A 21528-nucleotide genomic window follows, 5' to 3' on the forward strand; every position below is an offset into this window, starting at 1 on the left:
TAGCTGTTCTGTATATATTATTCATGGTGGCTGTATGTGGCTGGGAACTTCTGTAGTGATTGCATAATATTTTAACACTTTCTCATTTTGCAGCAACAACCTAGAGGGATAAAAACAAATTCCCATATAGCAATGCTGTTTGAGTATTTGGGACCACAACAAGTGTGTAGGCCTACACAACAATACAATTTCTATACGTTTAAGTGATTTTTATTACACATGAAACGTATGCACAAACAAATAACATTTACATGAAAATCAGCTTTTACAATTAAGAGACTTTTTTAAGTTGAAATCTTGCAGGATACCTATTTCCGGTTTCCCTGATTTCCTGTTGTTCACACTGCCTCTGTTTTTGAAAATTCATTCATACAAATTAGAACCGTATTCCGTATTTAGCTATGAGGTGCACAAACTCTATGGCCAGTCAGGCAAACAATTATTCCATGTCGCTGACGATCGGCAACGTTATATAGAGAACTAATGAAATAGGGGTTACGTCTCCACTGTCTGTCTCCATCACAGTGGATGAACGACCCAACCCAGTGCCTGGAGGTTTCATATCCTGATATTTACAACCCCCTTACAGAATATTTAGTTAATGTATTAATGACATCTGTCATTTTGTTTTGCTGTATATTGGTAGTCTGTCCAATGTGACATTACTGTAAACTAATTAAATTGCTAACATGTTTAGCAAGCTAACTAGCTAGCACCCTGCAACTATAAGGTAGGCTATAACGTAGAGTAGATAGTAATTCCGTCCTCACCCCCTGTCACATACAGTTCACAAACACATGCGCAAATGTACTGATTATCGATGCATCCCGCCAAATAATTCAAGGGAGCGCCGTGCACCAACCTGACATGAATTTTCGTCCTCTTTTATATAGGGATTTACAAAGCTAGCAAATTGAGGAATTACAAATTATTATGATAATTAGGGCATAAAATCTCTACAGGGAAGTGCGTGTTCTATGTACGGCCTTTTCAATACAGATTCATGCACTTCTTTGACTTCACGTTATAACTGTTGACTTTAGCATCATTAACAAACCTGTGATGAAGTGTTTGTCACAGACATCAATGTGTTGACTGGACGGGTCCCATACTTGACCATTTTCATCCTCTCTGCGGATGACCTGAAGCCACAGATCTCTTCTTTTGCTGTCCTTCACTTTTTTTGGGAAGTAAAGGAAAGAGTAAACTATTTATTTATTTTTTTCTCTTATTCAACATGCAAAACACAACGCAGCAGCTTTAATGCATGGTCCCAGTAACATTTCCAATTTTGCACCATTGACTTCTACACTTACAGTGCAAGCTTTCCCCAAAAAGGGGAGTGGTTGTTCGGACAAGAGAAAAGTGACGTATAGCTGCTCTCATCTATATGCAGTTGTGCTCAAAAGTGGTTTTGAAATCGCAATCATGCCAAGTTTTTTTATTTTACTTAAGGATAGTAATCATATGAAGCAATCACATTGTATGTAAAATATGAATAATACTTATGTGAAACTCATAACATAATTCATATTAGCATATTGTTTACTATTTGTCCAGTTACAAACTGTACTGCCTTGCAGTAAAAGTGGATGAAAAGGGTGGGAATGTTCAGTAATGATATTTAATGTTCCGATGGTTCCTAGCCAAAGATTTATGCAAAGGTCTTAAAGGACAGAAGGTTGAATCTGAGGACTTTTACTGTGGACACTACAATGTGTTTCAGTTTACCTCTGCAGTGGGCTGACACAGACCCAATCCAGATATTTCTGGAGGAAAATGAGAATGGACTCTGTGATTGTTGTATAGAGTCAAGTTGGAATTGACTGAGATTTTTAATAGCTCACAATCCAACTGTTTTCAGATGCTACAACTCTTGCTATTTTGTCCTCTCACTTGAGATTATGGGAGTTGATGGACCCTAGGAACTTGGTCTGATTTAGCTGTAAGAAATTGCCCATCAATGTAAAGAGGAGAGTTTGGGAAATATTCTGATGTCAATATCCACCTCCACTATTTGGTCTGTGTTTAATTCCAAGTTATTTTGACTGCAGTAGGTATAAATACCTAATTCTTCAATTGGTTTTCTGTTCAATCAATATTGACACTACAGCTACCTTTGGGGGATTCTATTGTTACGTCGCCTGCACATTAACATTTAAAAATGTTTTAAATTGGGAATGGGAGTATACTGTCACAGTTGAAGGAAGGCAGGACACGAGGAGCAGAGGTATAGCAGGGTAACATCCTTTTAATTGTAACAACAAAACATCAAAAGCAAAGTCAAACCTCAAACTAATGCACAACACAACGGGCACAAACAAGATTTACATTTCATCTGGATTGGAAGCTATTAAAAATAGTTAATGAGAATTAGGTAGAGTTGTAATAATGCGTTTAATTGTAAAATAAATTCAAGATCATCAATTTGGAAAATATTGGAGGTGTACCTTTTCAGAAGGGAGGTAAAGGAACACAACACTTGTTCTTGGATCTCTAACTCATATGGATAGTGAGCTATTATAAAGAGAGGAATTTATCCTTCAAAACCAATGAATTAACCAAAATTAGAAATGGCAAATCTAAGGGGTGTATTCTTGACAAGGAAGGTCAGTGAACAAAATGCAAGTGGTTTTATAGGTCCATGTCATCTGGATTGGAAGCTAAAACATTTTATAGAAGGATCAATTCTGATATAATCACCTAAATTTAAAAGGGCAAATCTAAAGGTCTGTGACCAACATACAAGTGGTTGTAGGTGTATATGTCACCTCTATAGGAATCTATTAAAAAATGTAATGTATACGGCAGGTATTATTAGGTTGACACAAAATAAAATATTTTTTTAGTCACATTGAATCAGTGTTATTGCACTTTCATGGTGGTCCCTAAACTACTGAACAGACATTCGACAGGGTTTTGCAACATTTTGGGCTCTGCTAAACGAAAAGTTTGATTTATGATAAAGTCAAAGGGTTTACCTTACTCTATACCCTAAACAAATTGTATATAGTCCACTGTCATCTTTGTACGATTTATTTGGAAGAGGTATTGACGATAAAACACTGAATATCAAACATAAAACCAAATTTACCCCGGTACTTGTAATATTTTGTTGAATTGGTCATTGGTGACTAGTAAACAGTATCCTTGGTATTTCGTTTTGTGAGTAATTATTTAGCATAATACATTTGATGACCATTAGATTTACATTTGATGAATTAGCTTCCACAATAAGCCGTTTAAGTTTTTGAATGGTCACGGAAATCTTTTATTTCAATTGTAAGTTCCTTTGAAATTCAACCGGGGCTCTGATCATTCACCTGGGGTTATCGCGTATTCATCCATTGATGTCAAACATTCAGTGAGGGGTGAGTACCGCCTGGAAGCTATGGGCTGTTGGCGATTTATGTCTTAAAACTGTGTGTGTGTGTGTTGTGTGTGTGTGTGTGTGTGTGTGTAATGGAAGAAGGTTGTAGCTTTCAGAATGGAAGTTTTACTTTAATTTCAAACGCAAACGCCAATATCCGTAGGCATTTGGCCCTCCTGGTGTTAACTATTGTCAGATGTATCCCAATACCTTTCAACCGGGATGCTCTAGCATTCATTTTTTATTAATTTTATAACTGATAATCAAAAAGGTATAATTGTCATTTTCTCACAACAGTATAGTTCAATAATGTATATTTGTTGTCACTTTCTAAGGAAATTATAATCCGTGATATAAGTGAAAAGTATTTTCCCTCTTCTTGGGTCAGGTTAAGGAAAGTGAACCTCATGTAGGACACAGGTCTGTTATGATCGTGATTGTTTGTTTTTCTCCCCCATTGTGATCATATTTTATTCCAACAAACATGTATATCAGTCATGGATGGCTCTGATTTGTTCTTTTTTATAGCAGAGGGAGGACAAACCCAGCCTGCTGCTCTCCTTCCACACTGAGCCCAAACAAGAGTCACTGGATTCTGATCTTGAAACTCAATGGGCATTGGGGGATTCAGAGATGGCATCAGTAAAGCTGGAGGAAAAAAGTCAAACACTGGGGCTGAATGTTACCAATAAAGATGACGAGGAGAAGAATGTGGTTATCATTAATAATGGAGAGGGAGATTTACTCACTCAAGGTAAGAACTGGTTTAATGTTGTCTTGGTCAATGTCTTTGTTTCTCTGCACTCCGGAACTCTTGTTTTGCTGTGCATCAGTGAAGTTACTGAGTTATGGTGTCATGCCCAAGATTAGGCTACAACATAAAGAGAATGGATGGATAGACTGGCAATCTACAAAAATGTGTTGTTAGCTAACAAGTAACTACTTTTCAAACAAAACCAAGTGCTAGGCTAACTACTTGACAAACAAAAACATACTTCACCCACAAGCGATCAGAATGCAAACAAAGCATTGGAAACAACTAGTTGGCTTGCCAGCTGGAAGTAATCGTAAATCATACGCAATGAAGTGTGATGCAGGCTAGTCAGTGCCAGCCTGACATTGACAGCCAAGGAATAAACGCGTGTGGGTTAGGGCTCGAGTAGACAACACCTAAGTAGCTTAATCACACACACATGAGCTGAAGAGTAACAGGTCACAATAAATAGGTCACCTAACTTTTCTTTATACCTGCTTAAAATGCATTGCAGTTCAATCCACAACATGACTTTTGAACATTTCTCTCAGGTGTTCAACATGTTAAATCCATAACATGAGTCGTTCTTGAGTATCCTAATCTGGCATTTATCCAATTCCGTCCAAACCAAGAGTGTTGTCCTTTAATATTCGTTGCGTTAGTAAACCTTGCTCTCTTTGAAATGGTTGCAAAACATTATCCTCCCACATGCAACACAATTTGGTTTGATCAATGTTATCTGTCTACATTTGTCATGTCAACAAACAATACAATGTTTATCATTATACAGATGTAATATAGTGATCCGCAACCAAGTGAGCAATCAACTGGAAGTTGACACCTTAAGCCTTGGCATGACCCATTTATTATTTTGCATACAAGGCAAAGGCGGAGTACATTAACTTCTGAATGAGGGTCAAAGGTCAAATTTGGCTCAAGATTTTTATGTTGATAAATAACTTTGTTAAAAAAAACAATGAATTGCCACATTTTCTATATTCTGCCTACAATTAATTTGCCTGTTCTACTCTCTGGCAAATTAAGGTATTTTGCCATTGTAGGGCATTATATTGAAAGATATTGTATCAATGTCATTCATGAATGGCTAAGTAGCTGTCAAAACGGCCAGTAGCGAAAGAGGATTTGTTCAGGACAGACAAACTTTGCTGGCTACCGCCGTCAGTAGCTACGTTATGGGAAGCCAAAAATGTATGTTTAGTGTTATATTGCAACTATTACTGGTGGATTTTCAAATGATGTATTAGTATTTGTTCAGGGTGGACAAAACCTTTGCTGGATACATGATTCTCTCGTCTTTTCACTTGAGGAACCAGAAAACGATCCAGGCAAGCCTAGTTCAGCCGCTCACGATTTAGTGATAAATGTTGATGCCCTCACTGGATTCAAACCCAGGTGTCCCATGTGAGTGGCTGTGTCTTTAACCACAACACCACAGTGCTATATGGTTGCCCACTGTCGGTATAGAAGCTCGATATTAGATCATTTTGTCACGCATTATCGTCACTCCAAGTTTGACTATTTCACTACACACCATTAACCACTGTGTTAAACTGAGTAAAGTTTCTTGTTAAGTTTACCTCAACCATAAATCGCACCTATGAAATATATGGCTTTTGCACCTGGCCGTTTTTACAGCTTATTAGCCAGTAACTGGCTTACTACTGTCTAACTTACTACTTTAACTTAACGCAGTCAAAGCTATTTCATGGCACAAAAACGTTAGTTATTCTTTCGTTTGTGAATGACATTGATATAACTATATAGGTGAAGATAACTGACATGTCGTCAAGAGAAAAGACAAGAGAATTGTGGAGATCCCTAATATTTTACTGCCCAACGGTTTTTATCTACCCTATATTACCCTAAAAATCATTAATGGATGCATACTCTGAAAATACAACAGATGTAGTCGCAATATAAAGTTTTATTTTAGGCTTACTACAAAATAGCTGCTAAAGGTTGTAGCCAGCCAAGTTTTCATCTATCCAGAAAAAATCCTTACGCACAATTTGCTGTGACTGTGATGAGATTTGAACGTGAGACCTATTGGTTGCAGGTCCGCATCTCTAACCGCTACGCTATTTAACAAGGGGTAGTCAGTCCGTGACATTCAGTCCGTGACATTCAGTCCGTCATCAAGATTGAAACAAAAAATGGCTTGAAATATTTCGCTGTCTAATGAATCTAGAATATATGAAGTTGTCAAATTTTGAGATGCACCTGAATATGAAATTGATACAATGTAAATATTTTATCTGCAACTCTTACTTGAGCACTAACCTGGGAACAATAATAAATAATATTTACCAAACAAAATAGGAGTTAGCACAGGATTCCCAACCCATTGTGCAGGGGCAATCCAATCCCATCAGCCCGTGCCAAAAATTCTTACCAAGGGCAGTACTCTCTAGTGGAACTAAACAAATCTGACTTCAGTATATTACACTCCCATTTGGCTACATAGGTTGAAAGTATTAAAACTAAAGCAGAAGTAATGAAAAGTATAGCTCTTGGACCTCTCTTCGGTATCAGAAACTGGATCCAGAAATGGAAGTGGGTCTACCTTGGAAGACTGAGAATGTGTTGCTTTCAGCTATCTGTTTGTGACAGCAACAAACACACTTTGACCCACAAATAATGTTAATTTAAAAGTACAATATGATGCGCATTTGCTTAAACAACGGCTGGTCAATTATGGAGAGATCACTGAACATTAATCTAGAGAAAAAAACAAGTAATCTGAAAAATCTGTCATCTTGACCAAATGCACTTGCCTTGTTTTAATGTTTTTGAGAATTATTTTCTACAAATGTAATTCTGTAAATAATTTCACTGTTTCACTCTAATATTGAGTGTTAGCAGAGGAAGTAGAGGGAAATAATATAGTGGACATGTGTACAACTAGGAAGAGGAGATGTTATAACTTTATTAATAAAGGGTGAGAATTCTAGTAGAAGCAATGGTATTAAAGTCATAAGGGGAGACACTTAATTAGAAATACCAGAAATAGTATTTTATAATGAGAACAGGAGAGAGGAGGACGTTTAAGATTAGATTATTGCCAGGAAAGTAATGGGTATGTTTAAGTGGTGTATGATGAAACAAAAGGTTAAACCTTTTAAACAGTCAGACGGATTATAAAACAATGGGGCCCTGGACACAGCACCTTCAAAGTCTGAACCCCACCAACGGCAAGTAAAAGTGCTTAATTATCACCTTTACTTGCATCCCAACAGGATTTACACTGCATTCACTCTATTGTAGACAACACGATTTATCTGTATGCTGGGAATTGGATTTACAACATAGAATTTACACACTCAAAGCAAACAGCTCATTCACAAAATCGCAGTTAAATCACAGCTAATATTAGAGCATCGATAATTAAATCATGCATTTGTTCCTGGCTTCGCTACTTGCAAAATCCTTCACGATGTCATCAAAGTCTAATGTTTTTATAAATTCAATTTCAATAGCCGTAAGAGAAAATTGCCTGAAGACCTTTTTTGACATCTTAGTTGTCAGTTCATTTTTAATCCTGGGCAGAAGTGAGAATGACCGTTCTCCCTCACAGTTACTCACAGGCAGTCAGACATATCTGTAGAGCAACAACAACATTTCCAATTTAAGATTGCAAGCTATAATCCATAATTTCTGCAGTCCAGCTGGGATTTATCATGAATAGGCTGAAATCATTTGAACTGAATTAGTTGATTGCCTAAACAAGTGGAGGGCAAACCTTTTGGCTCGGGGGCTCCATTAATATTGTGAAATTTAATGAAGGGCCACATTTGTTTTGTCATTTGTGGATTAAAAATGATTTGCAGGCCAAAAAGTCAATAATGAAAACATTAAGCAGCAGGTCCCTTATGTCTAAATAATAGAAATTCAGATTCTGATGTATGAGAATGGGCTGGTGAGTTGTTTTACTTTCCCTCAAAACTATTTTACTACAGGATGGAATTGTCTCACCCCTGGCCTAAACTGTCATCTGGGAATGATTGGATTTGGATTCTGCACAGAGGAGTACATTAAACAAATTGTCCAGGCTTTTCTTGGCCTCCAGACTGTCAGGGACTCTGAGAAAGCATGTCAATGGCAACATTAAACTTATCTATTTGAATCTTTTGTCTTCCATCAAAATATAACATCCTGCTCTCCACTCTAATCAGCAAATATTTTTGCATTTCTTTCTCTAATCGTTGCACGCATGGCTAATCCCAGGTACACTTAAAGGCTTTGTCTCAAAGCTGTCAAAGGGTCTCTTTGCCCTAAAATCACAATGATTCACTGCCCTAACTCCAATGTTATGGTCTATATCACTCCACTGTGGAATAATGCTAGTTGCTAGAATCCTTGATAATACATTGTCCCAAAATGTGTCTAAATCCCTTTTCATGTCTGTCACAGATGGGATTCCTGAAGTGGAGACACGTGGAGAGAAACAACAGGAAGACTACAATCATAAGAAGTCTCACCACTGTCCCCATTGTGAAAAACGTTTCTCCGCACTATCACTGTTAAAGAGACATGTTAAGATACATACTGGAGAGAAACCTTACTCTTGTTCTCAGTGTGGGAAGTGTTTTAACTCATCATCTAAACTTACTAGACACCAGAATGTGCACACCGGTGAGAAGCCTCACTCCTGTTCTGATTGTGGGAAGAGTTTCTCTGAAACAATTGACTTAAAAATTCACAAACGCATACATACGGGAGAGAAGCCTTACTCCTGTTCTAACTGTGGGAAGTGTTTTAACTCATCATCTAAACTTAGTAGACACCAGAAAGTGCACACCAGTGAGAAGCCTCACTCCTGTTCTGATTGTGGGAAGACTTTCTCTGAAACAATTGACTTAAAAATTCACCAACGCATACATACGGGAGAGAAGCCTTACTCCTGTTATGATTGTGGGAAGTGTTTTAACTCATCATCTATACTTACTAGACACCAGAAAGTGCATACCAGTGAGAAGCCTTACTCCTGTTATGATTGTGGGAAGAGTTTCTCTCAATTAGGTTACTTTAAAGTTCACCAGCACATACATACTGGTACAAAGCCCCACTCCTGTTATGATTGTGGGAAGAGTTTCTCTCAATTAGGTCACCTTAAACGTCACCAGCACATACATACTGGTACAAAGCCTTACTCCTGTTATGATTGTGGGAAGAGTTTCTCTCAAGTAGGTTACTTTAAAGTTCACCAGCGCTTACATACTGATGCAAAGCCTTACTCCTGTTATGATTGTGGGAAGTGTTTCTCTCAATTAGGTTACCTTAAACGTCACCAGCACATACATTCTGGTACAAAGCCTTACTCCTGTTATGATTGTGGGAAGAGTTTCTCTCAATTAGGTCACCTTAAACGTCACCAGCACATACATACTGGTGCAAAGCCTTACTCCTGTTATGACTGTGGGAAGGGTTTCAGAAGTTCATCTGCTCTTACTATTCATATAAGACGGCACACAGGTGAGAAGCCTTACTTCTGTTCTGACTGTGGGAAGTGTTTTACGACATCATCTACACTTACTAGACATCGGCGAGTGCACACAGGTGAGAAATCTTTAATGTTCTGAGTGTGGGAAATGTTTCTTTCAAATTATTTACCTTAAACCTCACCAACGCACACATATAGTGAGGGAAATAATTATTTGATCCCCTGCAGTTTGTCCACTAACAAAGAAATTATCAGTCTATAATTTTAAGGGTAGGTTTATTTGAACAGTGAGAGACAGAGTAACAACAAAAATATCCAGAAAAACGCCTGTCAGAAATTATAAATTGATTTGCATTTTAATTAGTAAAATAAGTATTCGACCTTTGCAAAACATGACTTAGTACTTGGTGGCAAAGCCCTTGTTGGCAATCACAGAGGTCAGGCGTTTCTTGTAGTTGGCCACCAGTTTTGCACACATCTTAGGAGGGATTTTGTCCCACTCCGCTTTGCAGATCTTCGCCAAGTCATTAAGGTTTCGAGGCTGACGTTTGGCAATTCAAACCTTACACAGATTACACAGATTTTCTATGGGATTAAGGTCTGGAGACTGGCTAGGCTACTCTAGGACCTAAATGTTCTTCTTCTTTAGACAATCCTTCTTTGCCTTGGCTGTATTTTGTGGATCATTGTCATGCGGTAATACCCATCCACGACCCATTTTCAATGCCCTGGCTGAGGGAAGGAGGTTGTCATCCAATATTTGACGGTACATGGCCCCGTCTATTATCCCTTTGATGCAGTGAAATTTTCTTGTCCCCTTAGAAGAGAAACACCCCAAAGCATAATGTTTCCACCTCCTTTTGGAAGAGGGGATGGTGTTCTTGGGGTCATATAGGCAGCATTCCTCCTCCAGACACGGCGAGTTGAGTTGATGACGAAGAGCTCGATTTTGGTCTCATCTGACCACAACACTTCACCCAGTTCTCCTCTGAATCATTCAGATGTTCATTGGCAAACTTCAGACGACTTGTACATTTCTTGAGCAGGGGGACCTTGCGGGCGTTGCAGGATTTCAGTCATTCACAGCATAGTGTGTTAATTGTTTTCTTGGTGACTCTGGTCCCAGCTGCCTTGAGATTATTGACAAGATCTTCCGGTGTAGTTCTGGGCTGATTACTCACCGTTCTCAACATCATGGTCTTGCAGCCCGTTCCAGCCTTGTGTAGGTCTACAATCTTGTCCCTGACTTACTTGGACAGCTCTTTGGTCTTGGCCATGGTGGAGCGTTTGGAATCTGAATGATTGCTTCTGTGAACAGGTGTCTTTTATACAGGTAAAAAGCTGAGATTAGGAGCACGCTCTTAAAGGGCACACTCCCTTTAAGAGTGTGCTCCTAATCTCAGCTTGGTACCTGTATAAAAGACACCTGGGAGCCAGAAATCTTTCTGATTGAGAGGGGATCAAATGGTTAGTTCACTCATTAAAATGCAAATCAATTCATAATATTATGTACAAAATCAGCAGGTGTTCAAATAATTTTTTTCTCGCTGTAGGTGAGAAGCAATTCTCCTGTTCTGACTGTGGGAAGAGGTTCCTCTAAGTTCATCAGCGCATAAATACTGTACAATAATATTGACCATTTGACAGACTTGTCAGAGTGGGTGAGTCAGTGTTTTACAAAATCTACTAGTTTTACTGTCTCTTCTTGAAATTGCCTCAAATTAGGAAGAGTTGTCTGAATACCGAGGAATCCCCCCCCCATCCCAGGGGCCACACCCTTCCCAGGGCACTAAATGTCCATTGTAAACGATCCTTTCAAGAAAGATAAAAGGTTATACTCAGTTCAAAAAGAGATCTCTTCAAAAGATTAATGGAGCCCTATGATCTCTAATTATTGCACCTGCACTAATTCCTTTATTTTAGGTTTTCTACTAGAAGCATAATTTCCTCTAATCTGACATGGAATTGCGCAAGAGATTCACATACTGTCAAACAGAACTGCATCTCTTCATCCCCTGATCATTTTATCTCTTTAAACCTTAACTAAATGCATAATCAACATAGATACATTGACAGTAGAAGATTTATTTTAACTAAACGAGGATAAAACTGAGGTTTTGGTTGTCAAGACACTTTTTTCCACACATTTTATTTACCCACTTTTAGTCCATGTGTAAGAATAACGTATAAAGGTATTAAATATATGTATAATGATAGATACCTGCATTATACATGTACTATTATGAGTAAACAGAAACTGAGGAAGTGTGTGTAATGTTTTGCTGAGTTGAAGTTTGGGAAGGTTCATTTGTTAGATAAGCATGAAGAGATGGGCTTAGAAAAGATGGGCTTTTCGAAGGACAGACTGGATTCATGTGAAGGAGATAAACGAAGTAGCCAACTGTGTGCATGAGTGGAAAGTTATTAGAACAGAGCCTGGATGAGTAGTAAGCTTGGTCGATGACTGAACAGGAGTGTGTTAATGGAGAAATACAGACCGTGTTGGAGTTAGGTAGACAGCACTTTTGTCAGTTTATTAGAGACAGAGGCCCAGCTGCCTACGAGTGAGGAAGCACCCAAGGTCATGGTGTTACATCACATCCTGGTAGAAACTTACAGAATGAGATGGAGGCATGAAGGGAGCAACAGTAGGAGGGGTTGGGTTGTTCGTATCACTTTATACTGGATGTGTGTTTCTTCATTTTAAATCCTATATTTGCATAGTTGTTGGTATGAACTATTGCCTGCAAGCTTGTATTAAAAAATAACTTCAGTGTTCTGTGTCGTTTATTGTGTGTTCTGACCCAAAGTTTTGATACCTTTTGATACCTACGGCATGAAATTGGCTTTAATCACTTTGAAATTAATTTACAAACTGCCTAAATAAAGTTTGATATTGTGTTTCCAGATTAGACAGCACAATTATCTAAGATCTAGTAGGGGTAGAAGAATATGTGGCACAGTTTACCCCATTAGTTGTCTAGATGGCATTTCATTATCAGCTTGATCAATAGTCTGATATTGTTAGTTGTGTTACAGCTTTGATATTGTATTTGTTTTATGTAGAACAGTGTCTACCAACTTTTTTCAGTTACTGTACCCCCAAAATCTTTTTGCACTGCTTTCAGTACCCCTGAAGTACCCCCTCATGTTAATTTCACTAGTAAGCCTATGTTGTCGTGAGTGTTTTCAAGTACCCCCTGTGGAGAGGCCAAGTACCCCCAGGGGTCCTAGTACCCCTGGTTGGGAACCACTGATGTAGAAGATTATTTGAGATTATTGATGAATCTATGCTTAGTTACAAGTACACACTGCGTTCACAATTATAGGGGCACATCGTATTTCTCAAGATTTATTAAATTGTTGAACAATCACATTGCTTTATGTCAATCCAAAATACCATTGAACCTCACACCTGAATGTTTATCAGTGGGTTTTTGATCTTTCTCAGGGGAATATATAAGGGTGCACAGTTATTGAGCAACTAAATTACAAATATAACTTCTTCCAACTCACTTCTTTATTCTCAATTTTTAAAGTGTAACAAATAAGTAACACAAAATGACAATTAAAATGTGTCTTTTCAAAAAAATATATTAGTGATCCAGCCACTGGTCCATCAAGAGTCACTCATTTAATCTGTCCATAAAACCTATGAAAATTCTGTCTTCAGGTATTTACTTTGCCCCATCTATACACTTGAACTTGTGAATCTTATTTAGTGTTGGTCTTATTTCAGCCTCCTTGGCCATGTCTCTGAGCATTTGACACCTTGTACTTTTGGACACTCCTGGTAGGTTGAAGTCCTGGAATATATGGTGGTGCTGGAGGATAATGGGTTCCTGTTAGCTTCACGTTTAATTATTCTCAAGTCTTTTGCAGTTAATTTGCATCTTCATGCATTTTCTGCGCCCCAGTTGACTATACGTAAAAAAAACATTTGACTGTCTGGTGGCCATGCATCAGTAGTTTAGCTAGTTCAAGTGTTGCATCTGTCTGAAAGGCATTTTAAATGTTTTTTATTTTCAGTGTCAGTTAAATCTATTTTTTGCCACATTTTACCTGAGCTGCCTAATAATAATTATGCACACCTTGATAAAGGATTCCGTCCTGGTCGCAGGACAACCGGTTCTCGGTAGTAAGTCGGACTCGTTCTAGGTAGGGGTTGGCCTCCGCCAGGTCTGCGCTTTGTCACCAATCCTGTATGTAACTTTCATGGACAGGATATCGAGGCGTAGTCAGGGTTGGGAGGGGTTGCAGTTCGCTGGGCTGGGGATCTCATCGCTGCTGTTTGCGGATGATGTGGTCCTGATGGCATCATCTGTCTGTGACCTTCAGCACTCACTGGACCGGTTCGCAGTCGAGTGCAAAGCGGTTGGGATGAGGATTAGCACCTCTAAATCTGAGGCCATGGTTCTCAGCAGGAAACCGATGGAGTGCCTCCTCCGGGTAGGCAATGAGGCGTTACCCCAAGTAAAGGAGTTCAAGTATCTCGGGGTCTTGTTCTCAAGTGAGGGGACAATTGAGCGGGAGATTGGCCGGAAAATCGTAGCAGCGGGGGCGGTATTGCATTCGCTTTACCGCACCGTTGTGACGAAAAGAGGCAAAGCTCTCGATGTACTGGTCAATTTTCCTTCCTACCCTCACCTATGGTGAAGGCTGGGTCGTGAGTACAAGTGGCTGAAATGGGTTTTCTCAGAAGGATGGGTGGCTTCTCCCTTAGAGATAGGGTTGGAAGCTCAGTCATCTGTGAGGAACTCTTTGCAACGGAGCCAGTTGAGGTTGTTCAGGCATCTGGTAAGGATGCCCCCAGGACGTCGCACTAGGGAGGTGTTCCAGGCACGTCCAGCTGGGATGAGACCTCGGGGTAGGCCCAGGACTAGGTGGAGAGATTATATTTCGACACTGGCCTGGGAACGCCTCGGTTTCCCCAGTCAGAGCTGGCAAATGTGGCTCTGAAAAGGGAAGTTTGGGGTCCCCTGCTGGAGCTGCTGCCCCCACGACCCGATACCATATGAAGATGAGATGAGACCTTGATAAAGGTGTAATTCACTTTCACCACACCCTCCCTCATTACACAAATACGTATCACCTGAAAATTATTCAATCCAATAAGCATTCATGTTTATATGGTTTGGAGTTGGAAAATGTGCATAAAAAGAATGATACAATCAGAATACTCACTTGCCTAATTGTGCACAGTGTAGATACAAATCACATTCCCAGGAAGTCATGTTCTGTCAAAGCTTCCAACTGTACTCTGCCAATGGGTTTGAGAGTTGTCACACTAACAACGGCGAATGCAAACATTGTGTTAAAAACATTTTTATGAAAGATCTGAAAGATTAAGAGACAGTGTGGCTAATATCGGTTGGCAGACATCCAGTAAGGACACTGGTCAGCTGGAGTTGCTATGTAAAGACAAAGATTTGCCCAGGTTGTGGCTAAGATGAAACTCTGGAACATCTTCTGATTAACTGTCAAAGATCTGTAAAGGTCATCCCACCCTTCTGGAGGCTGCAGCATAACCCCTCCTCCAACCAATCTGGTGGTGTCATCAGCTCAAAGGGGATTGTTATGGGAATTCTTGAACTAATGTACATTTGAGGAATGTCTGCTTTTCTATTACCTGGTATGTAACTGGTCTTTGGTTGTGACTCGTCTGCATAATATCAGAGGATCACTAGGTGCTCGGACCATCATTTGTTTTCGACTGTAGGGGAAGTGTGGCCCTATGTCTCCTCGTGCAACCTGTATTATAGTTGGGGAGATTCGGTCTGTGTGTGTTAGCAGTGAGACGTCCTCTGATTGAATTCCGGTGACATGGAGGGAGCGAACATGTTGCCGATAGCTAACTGGGGCTATGAGGTTAACCATTAGGCATCCGTGTGGTGGTGCTCTACAACTTGTTACCAGAGGTGGTTATAGATATTTGGGGGCCCTAAGCAGAGACTGGTTGAGGCCCTTAAATAATGTATTTCTTTACCTTCAGCGCCATACCGACAACAATTTGAAAACACCTTCTTTCTTTATGGTTCATTGGAAATGCTGCTTCCTAAGACACTTGCATTGCTGCCCCTTTCTGAAGGGGGTAAATCAACAAGTTGAAAAAGTATTTAATTAAGGATAAATGCTGCCATATCAGCAACGACTACAGTAGGTCATGTTGTTCAACTACAGTGAAGCACCTAGTCATGTTGTTCAACTACAGTGAAGCACCTAGTCATGTTGTTCAACTACAGTGAAGCACCTAGTCATGTTGTTCAACTACAGTGAAGCACCTAGTCATGTTGTTCAACTACAGTGAAGCACCTAGTCTTGTTGTTTAACTACAGTGAAGCACCTAGTCATGTTGTTCAACTACAGTGAAGCACCTAGTCATGTTGTTCAACTACAGTGAAGCACCTAGTCTTGTTGTTTAACTACAGTGAAGCACCTAGTCATGTTGTTTAACTACAGTGAAGCACCTAGTCATGTTGTTTACTTACAGTGAAGCACCTAGTCATGTTGTTCAAGTGTAATGTTTCTAAATTATGATCAATGCATTGATATACATTGCTCTCTTGTATATTTTCTCCCTCTTTAATGTCCTTGTTCTGGTTGTGCTTATTTCTCTCTCTCCCTCATTAATGTCCTTGTTCAGTTTTTCTCTTTCTCTTTCCCTCTTCAATGTCTGGTTTCTGGTTGTGTTTATTTCTCTCTCTCCCTCTTTAATGTCTTGTCTCTGGTGTTGTCCGTTCATGATGATGGTCCATAGTGCTTTCTTCATGGCCTGTCAATGTCAAATCGTCTTCAGGAATAGCTGTAGCCGCTAAGCTATTCACATTAGTAGTACCAGCTGTAGCCGCTACGCTATTCACATTAGTAGTACCAGCTGTAGCCGCTAAGCTATTCACATAAGTAGTACCAGCTGTAGCCGCTCAACTATTCACATTAGTGGTACCAGCTGTAGCCGCTAAGCTATTCACATTAGTTGTACCAGCTGTAGCCGCTAAGCTATTCACATTAGTTGTACCAGCTGTAGCAGCTAAGCTATTCACATTAGTAGTACCAGCTGTAGCCGCTAAGCTATTCACATTAGTAGTACCAGCTGTAGCCGCTAAGCTATTCACATTAGTAGTACCAGCTGTAGCCGCTCAACTATTCACATTAGTAGTACCAGCTGTAGCCGCTCAACTATTCACATTAGTAGGACCAGCTGTAGCCGCTCAACTATTCACATTAGTAGTACCAGCTGTAGCCGCTCAACTATTCACATTAGTAGTACCAGCTGTAGCCGCTCAACTATTCACATTAGTTGTACCAGCTGTAGCCGCTCAACTATTCACATTAGTAGTACCAGCTGCGGCCGCTAAGCTATTCACATTAGTAGTAAAGCTACTATTAAAACATTGTTGGGAGAATGTTAGCAATTTGGGAGGGTTGCTGTCAGGTTCAAAATCAGTAGTAAGAGGTTGTAAGGATCTGACTTATTAGTCATAAATCAAAAGAACCCAATGGAAAACGCAAACTGGTCTTAAGCATTTATGAGTTACGATACAATTTATGAGTTATGATACAATTGGAAAAACACATACATTTTATACTTATCAGTACACAAATCGGAATACTTCCTTGTCCGGCCCTGTCCTATTTCTCTTCCTTCGTATTGGTTACACATGAGCTTTTAATGTGACACCTGGGGTTGCCCTGTGTCTGACCTTTTTCTACTCTGCAACATACATGGAAAACAGGAAACAAGAACAAGTGTATGCAATTTTTATCACCCTTAACCACAGCTCTATTATTCTAGACAGTTCATCAGACAGTTCGTCTGGTTATTTGTACTTTTACTAAAATGTTTGCTTAAAGCCAGCAAATAATAGGAAACAACATCAACACTTAATAGATGTCAATTCTTGCACAATCCTTTATCTATGGGTGACATTAAGCTCCTCACAAAGGTTAATCAAAGATTACTCATGTAAGTACAATTCTCTAGTTAATATTGATAAATGCATATTATATTACAAATGTACCCAATAGTGGCAATAAAAGTTTTGTTTTGCTCTTTTGGCTGCACCGCTAACACATAATCATTTCATAATTTCCCAAGTGTCATATCTGTCTCTTTTTCTGTAGGCTAACTGATTAAGCTAACTAACGTAGTTCACGCTGCTGGGCTGAGAAACATGTGACAAACCATTTGAGTAAGACAGGGGGGTTCAGGTTTGTCTCGCACATGAATAATGTAATGGAAGGCTGGATATAATTTGTTTACATGTTTGGTCGAAACATAAATACGAAAAATAACATACTGTACTATATTTCATATTTTTGTAAATTTTATTTAGTATTTTCACTGGGGCCCCCGGCTGCCTACTTTGCCTAATGGTTGCGCCACCTCTGACAGACCATAAGGCCCATTGTAGTTACTGAGTCTGTATACAGTCAAAGCTTTATCCAACTACGGGACAAGATGCATCAAGACTTGAAAAACAGTTCTTGTTTCATAACAAGGATAAAAAAGGCCAAATACTAGTTATTATGGAAACCAGTGAAGCTTTGGGCCAAACCAATGGGTTGTTTTTCAGGTTGTGTGAGATTGGATGGAACTATAGGGGTACTGGAAGCAGTAAACTGACACAGGAGGACATGCTCTGAAAGTGGCCTGGTCCTCTGTTCCCTTAAGGTATATAGTGTTTCCCTCTACATCCTCATGTGTCTAGGACTAAAAGAAAGTCAGCATGTAACAAAATGTTCTACTGGTTTGGATTCTGGATTAGAGATTACATGGAGGATGTTTTTTTTGCAGTGGTTGTCAAACCTCCTCTGGAACCCCTAGTTATTCCATATATTTTAAATACTCAGCAGCTTGCACACCTGATCCAATTAGAGGGGGAAATTAATTAACATTGCAAAAGAAAGAAATCAACAATCACAAATGCACTTAAAATTGTATGGCCCTTGATTTGTAAACTGGGTAGTTCTGGGCTTTAACAAAAAACTTCCTGAAACAGCTAGCTGCTTATATATTCCAATCACCTATCTATCCACAAACGCTTACATTTTGGTGAGTAAGCAGGTGCTCTGAGCCAGAGAGTCCAACAGGAGCAATAACGGTTAGGCCTTGCTCATGGGTATAATTAGAACTATCAACTGGGGTATTTTGAAACTCCTTTTAGCCTCTGTGGTAGTCTGCAGCATCCAAGCTCTGAATAAACCGACCGACATGGTCACTGATGGGATTGACAGGAACAGTAAAGAGATGTAGGCTAGTTAATACACATAAATAGAATACTATTACATTAGCCAAGTAGATTATTTAACCTGTTATTGTACCAGGTAAGTTGACTGAGAACACGTTCTCATTCAGAAAAATGACCTGGGGGAATAGTAACAATAGGAGGGGAGGGGATGAATAAGGCTGGTGATGATAAGGTACCAATGTGGTTATGAGGCCCATATTTGATATTTTGCCATGACATGTCTAAAACCCATAATCATACCATCAGTGCCATGGGACCTGTAGAGACCAGTATGGACCCTCTTTAACATCCCTTCCAAAAGACGGCACAACAATGTTCAGGACACTTGGAGAAATGTCTGGTCTCCCAAATAGGGCTCTACCCTGCTTTGCTACAGAGGCCAGCAATGGGATACTGAGAACGTCTATAGATAGAACTTCAGTATGCCATGTGTACCATCCTCACAAGTACCCATTAATCACTGGGGCCTCGTGTCAATCTTGCGTACGTTTCTTATTCAATTGGCGTATGTGGAGGACGCATCACTAGGATCATTTGGCGCTACATTCTGCGCTTATTCCTTATACAGAAAATACATGGTTTTGAATGTACATGCAGAAAATTTAGACATACACACTAGCGGCCTACACGTCCACATTGTCATAATGTGCGATAGATCAGGGGCAATTTCTTTATTTTATTTGTTTTGGGCTATTTTAGATCCGGGGCTATTCATAAAAGATCGCCCAGGCCTAAAGACGCCACTGGTATGTGGAAATCCTACGATTTGCGTGCACACAAAATTATTGGGATTTATCAAACTGGCCCCTGGGCACGTTTACATGAATCTGTGCGAACAGATTATAAAACCGAGGGAATGGTTTTATTCTGTTCCCACAGTTTTTTTTTTTTTTTCTCAGCTGACCACAGGGGGTTCCGTAGGATATCGACAGAGAAACAAAGAAAATAAAATATAATGCCAAATGGCTGACGGTCGTGAATGGCTTGTGTTTGATCACGAAAATGTTGTCATGTTTTGTCAGGATTGCCGCATGTACGCAAAAGAAAAAAACTAAACGAACAATTCCGTGGTGGGTACTAATAATTTTAAAGTTGAGGCAGTAAAGGACCACGAGAATACCCCAAGCTATTAGGAGAGCTTAAGGATTAAAACTGCCAAGAAAGGTCATATTGAAGAGAGCCTTGCTGGGAGAAGCCTCGCTTTATTGAAGACGTCTGAGTTGGAGAAGATGCAGCTACTTTTTCGAAATGCCCAAGCCATCTGAAAAAAGGGAAGGCCTTTCACCTACTTTGCGTGAATGTGTGAGTAAGTGAATTAACGTTACTATTTACATGTTTCCGAAACAGTGCATTTAATACCATTCAGAGTGCTTCCATAGATACAGATGAAACTTTACATTTAGGGGTTACAAAAAGAAGAAGAAATAAATCTCACTGAAATGTCCTGTGTTGTAGGCGCTAACAGTGGCTTAATTAATTTCAGGGTGGACAGGAAGAAAGGATAGGAGATAGGAGAGACATACACAAATGACTACCAGGCAAAAGAGTTAATACACTACATAGCAGGGGATGAGAGATGAAAGATGAGGCCCATAAGCTGGAGCTTGCCTTTTCAGACGGAATAAGGAAAAATGTGATGGCCAGGAAAGTTGAGGACCTGTTGAGTGGACTCTACACCTTATATCATAAGAGTGGAGTGAACAGGGCCAGCCTAAAGCAACACTTAAGAGAGCTCCACATGAAGGCTTTGAGGCCAACCAGAGTAGGTGGAACCCGGTGGCCACCACATCTCTTCAAAGCACTTTTTTCTCAGGGGATATGCTGGCATTGTACACCACTTAGAGGGGAAGGTATGTACATTAATAGCCTACTAAAACCAGCAGTGTAGATGGATTATTTAATGCTTGCTTTCTTTTTCTCTTCTCTGATATAATGCAGTTTTGTTTGTATTCCCAGGAGGCCACAAACATCAATGCTGTTCTGAGGGCAAAAGCCAAGGGGTTCCTCAACATAGGCAAGGATGGTGGACTGCTCAGGTTTTGCTGCCTTCTCCATGACACCATCTATCAACTGAGCAACCTCTCCAAGTCACTGCAGAGGTCAGTGTCAACCCTACAATTTATGATTTGATTTTAGACCTGGGCCTAAGCTGAGAGCAGTGCTGGATACAGACACCTATGAGGGAGTCCTCCTGAAGCCTACTGATGCCGACCAGCATGACAAGGCAAAGAATGAGCTAACCGATTCTCTGTGCCAGTGCATCACTGCTAGATTTAGTGATGTGAACCGTGGTGTCCTGCAGGCTATGCGGCTGACCAGTTTCCAGTGCTGACCAATTTCCAGTGCTGACCAGTTTCCAGTGCTGGCCAGAGGGAGACACACGTTCAGGTTAGCAATTCAAATGTAATGAACAAATCTGTACGCATTTTATATGTTAACTTTATATTAGGGTTTTCCCTTTTGTTCTCAGATCTTGGTGATGAAGAGGTCAACAAACTCATCAGTCACTTCTGACCTCTTCACTGTCTGCTGGACTGGATGTGGAGTTGATCCCTAATCATGACTGTACTGAACACAGCCGGATTCAGCCAAGGAACTTACTGATGTACCTTATCAGTAGCATTTTAAACAAGTGCTTGAAAAGTTCCCAAGCTCTAAAGAAATGTTGAATATTGTTTATCAGGAATCAGAGTAA

The 21528-nt window shown here is 39.8% G+C and overlaps 1 protein-coding gene across 2 annotated transcripts in view; it reads left to right on the forward strand.

Moving 5' to 3' along the window:
* The window catches only part of LOC109615482 (zinc finger protein 501-like), a 1152720-nt gene that overhangs the window by 811 nt on the left and 1130381 nt on the right, over nt 1-21528 (forward strand). Inside the window, exons 2-3 of one of the 2 annotated variants that reach the window (XM_029123544.2) lie at nt 3899-4124; nt 8556-9853. In XM_029123544.2, coding sequence (XP_028979377.2) covers nt 3899-4124; nt 8556-9724 — 1395 coding nt within the window. In that variant the 3' untranslated portion in view covers nt 9725-9853. Of the gene's footprint in view, nt 1-3898; nt 4125-8555; nt 9854-21528 lie in introns of those variants that run through there. The other variant, XM_034295513.1, reaches the window with a different exon arrangement.

This window comes from Esox lucius, chromosome 11, assembly GCF_011004845.1.
Source record: "Esox lucius isolate fEsoLuc1 chromosome 11, fEsoLuc1.pri, whole genome shotgun sequence".
Taxonomy (NCBI): domain Eukaryota; kingdom Metazoa; phylum Chordata; class Actinopteri; order Esociformes; family Esocidae; genus Esox; species Esox lucius.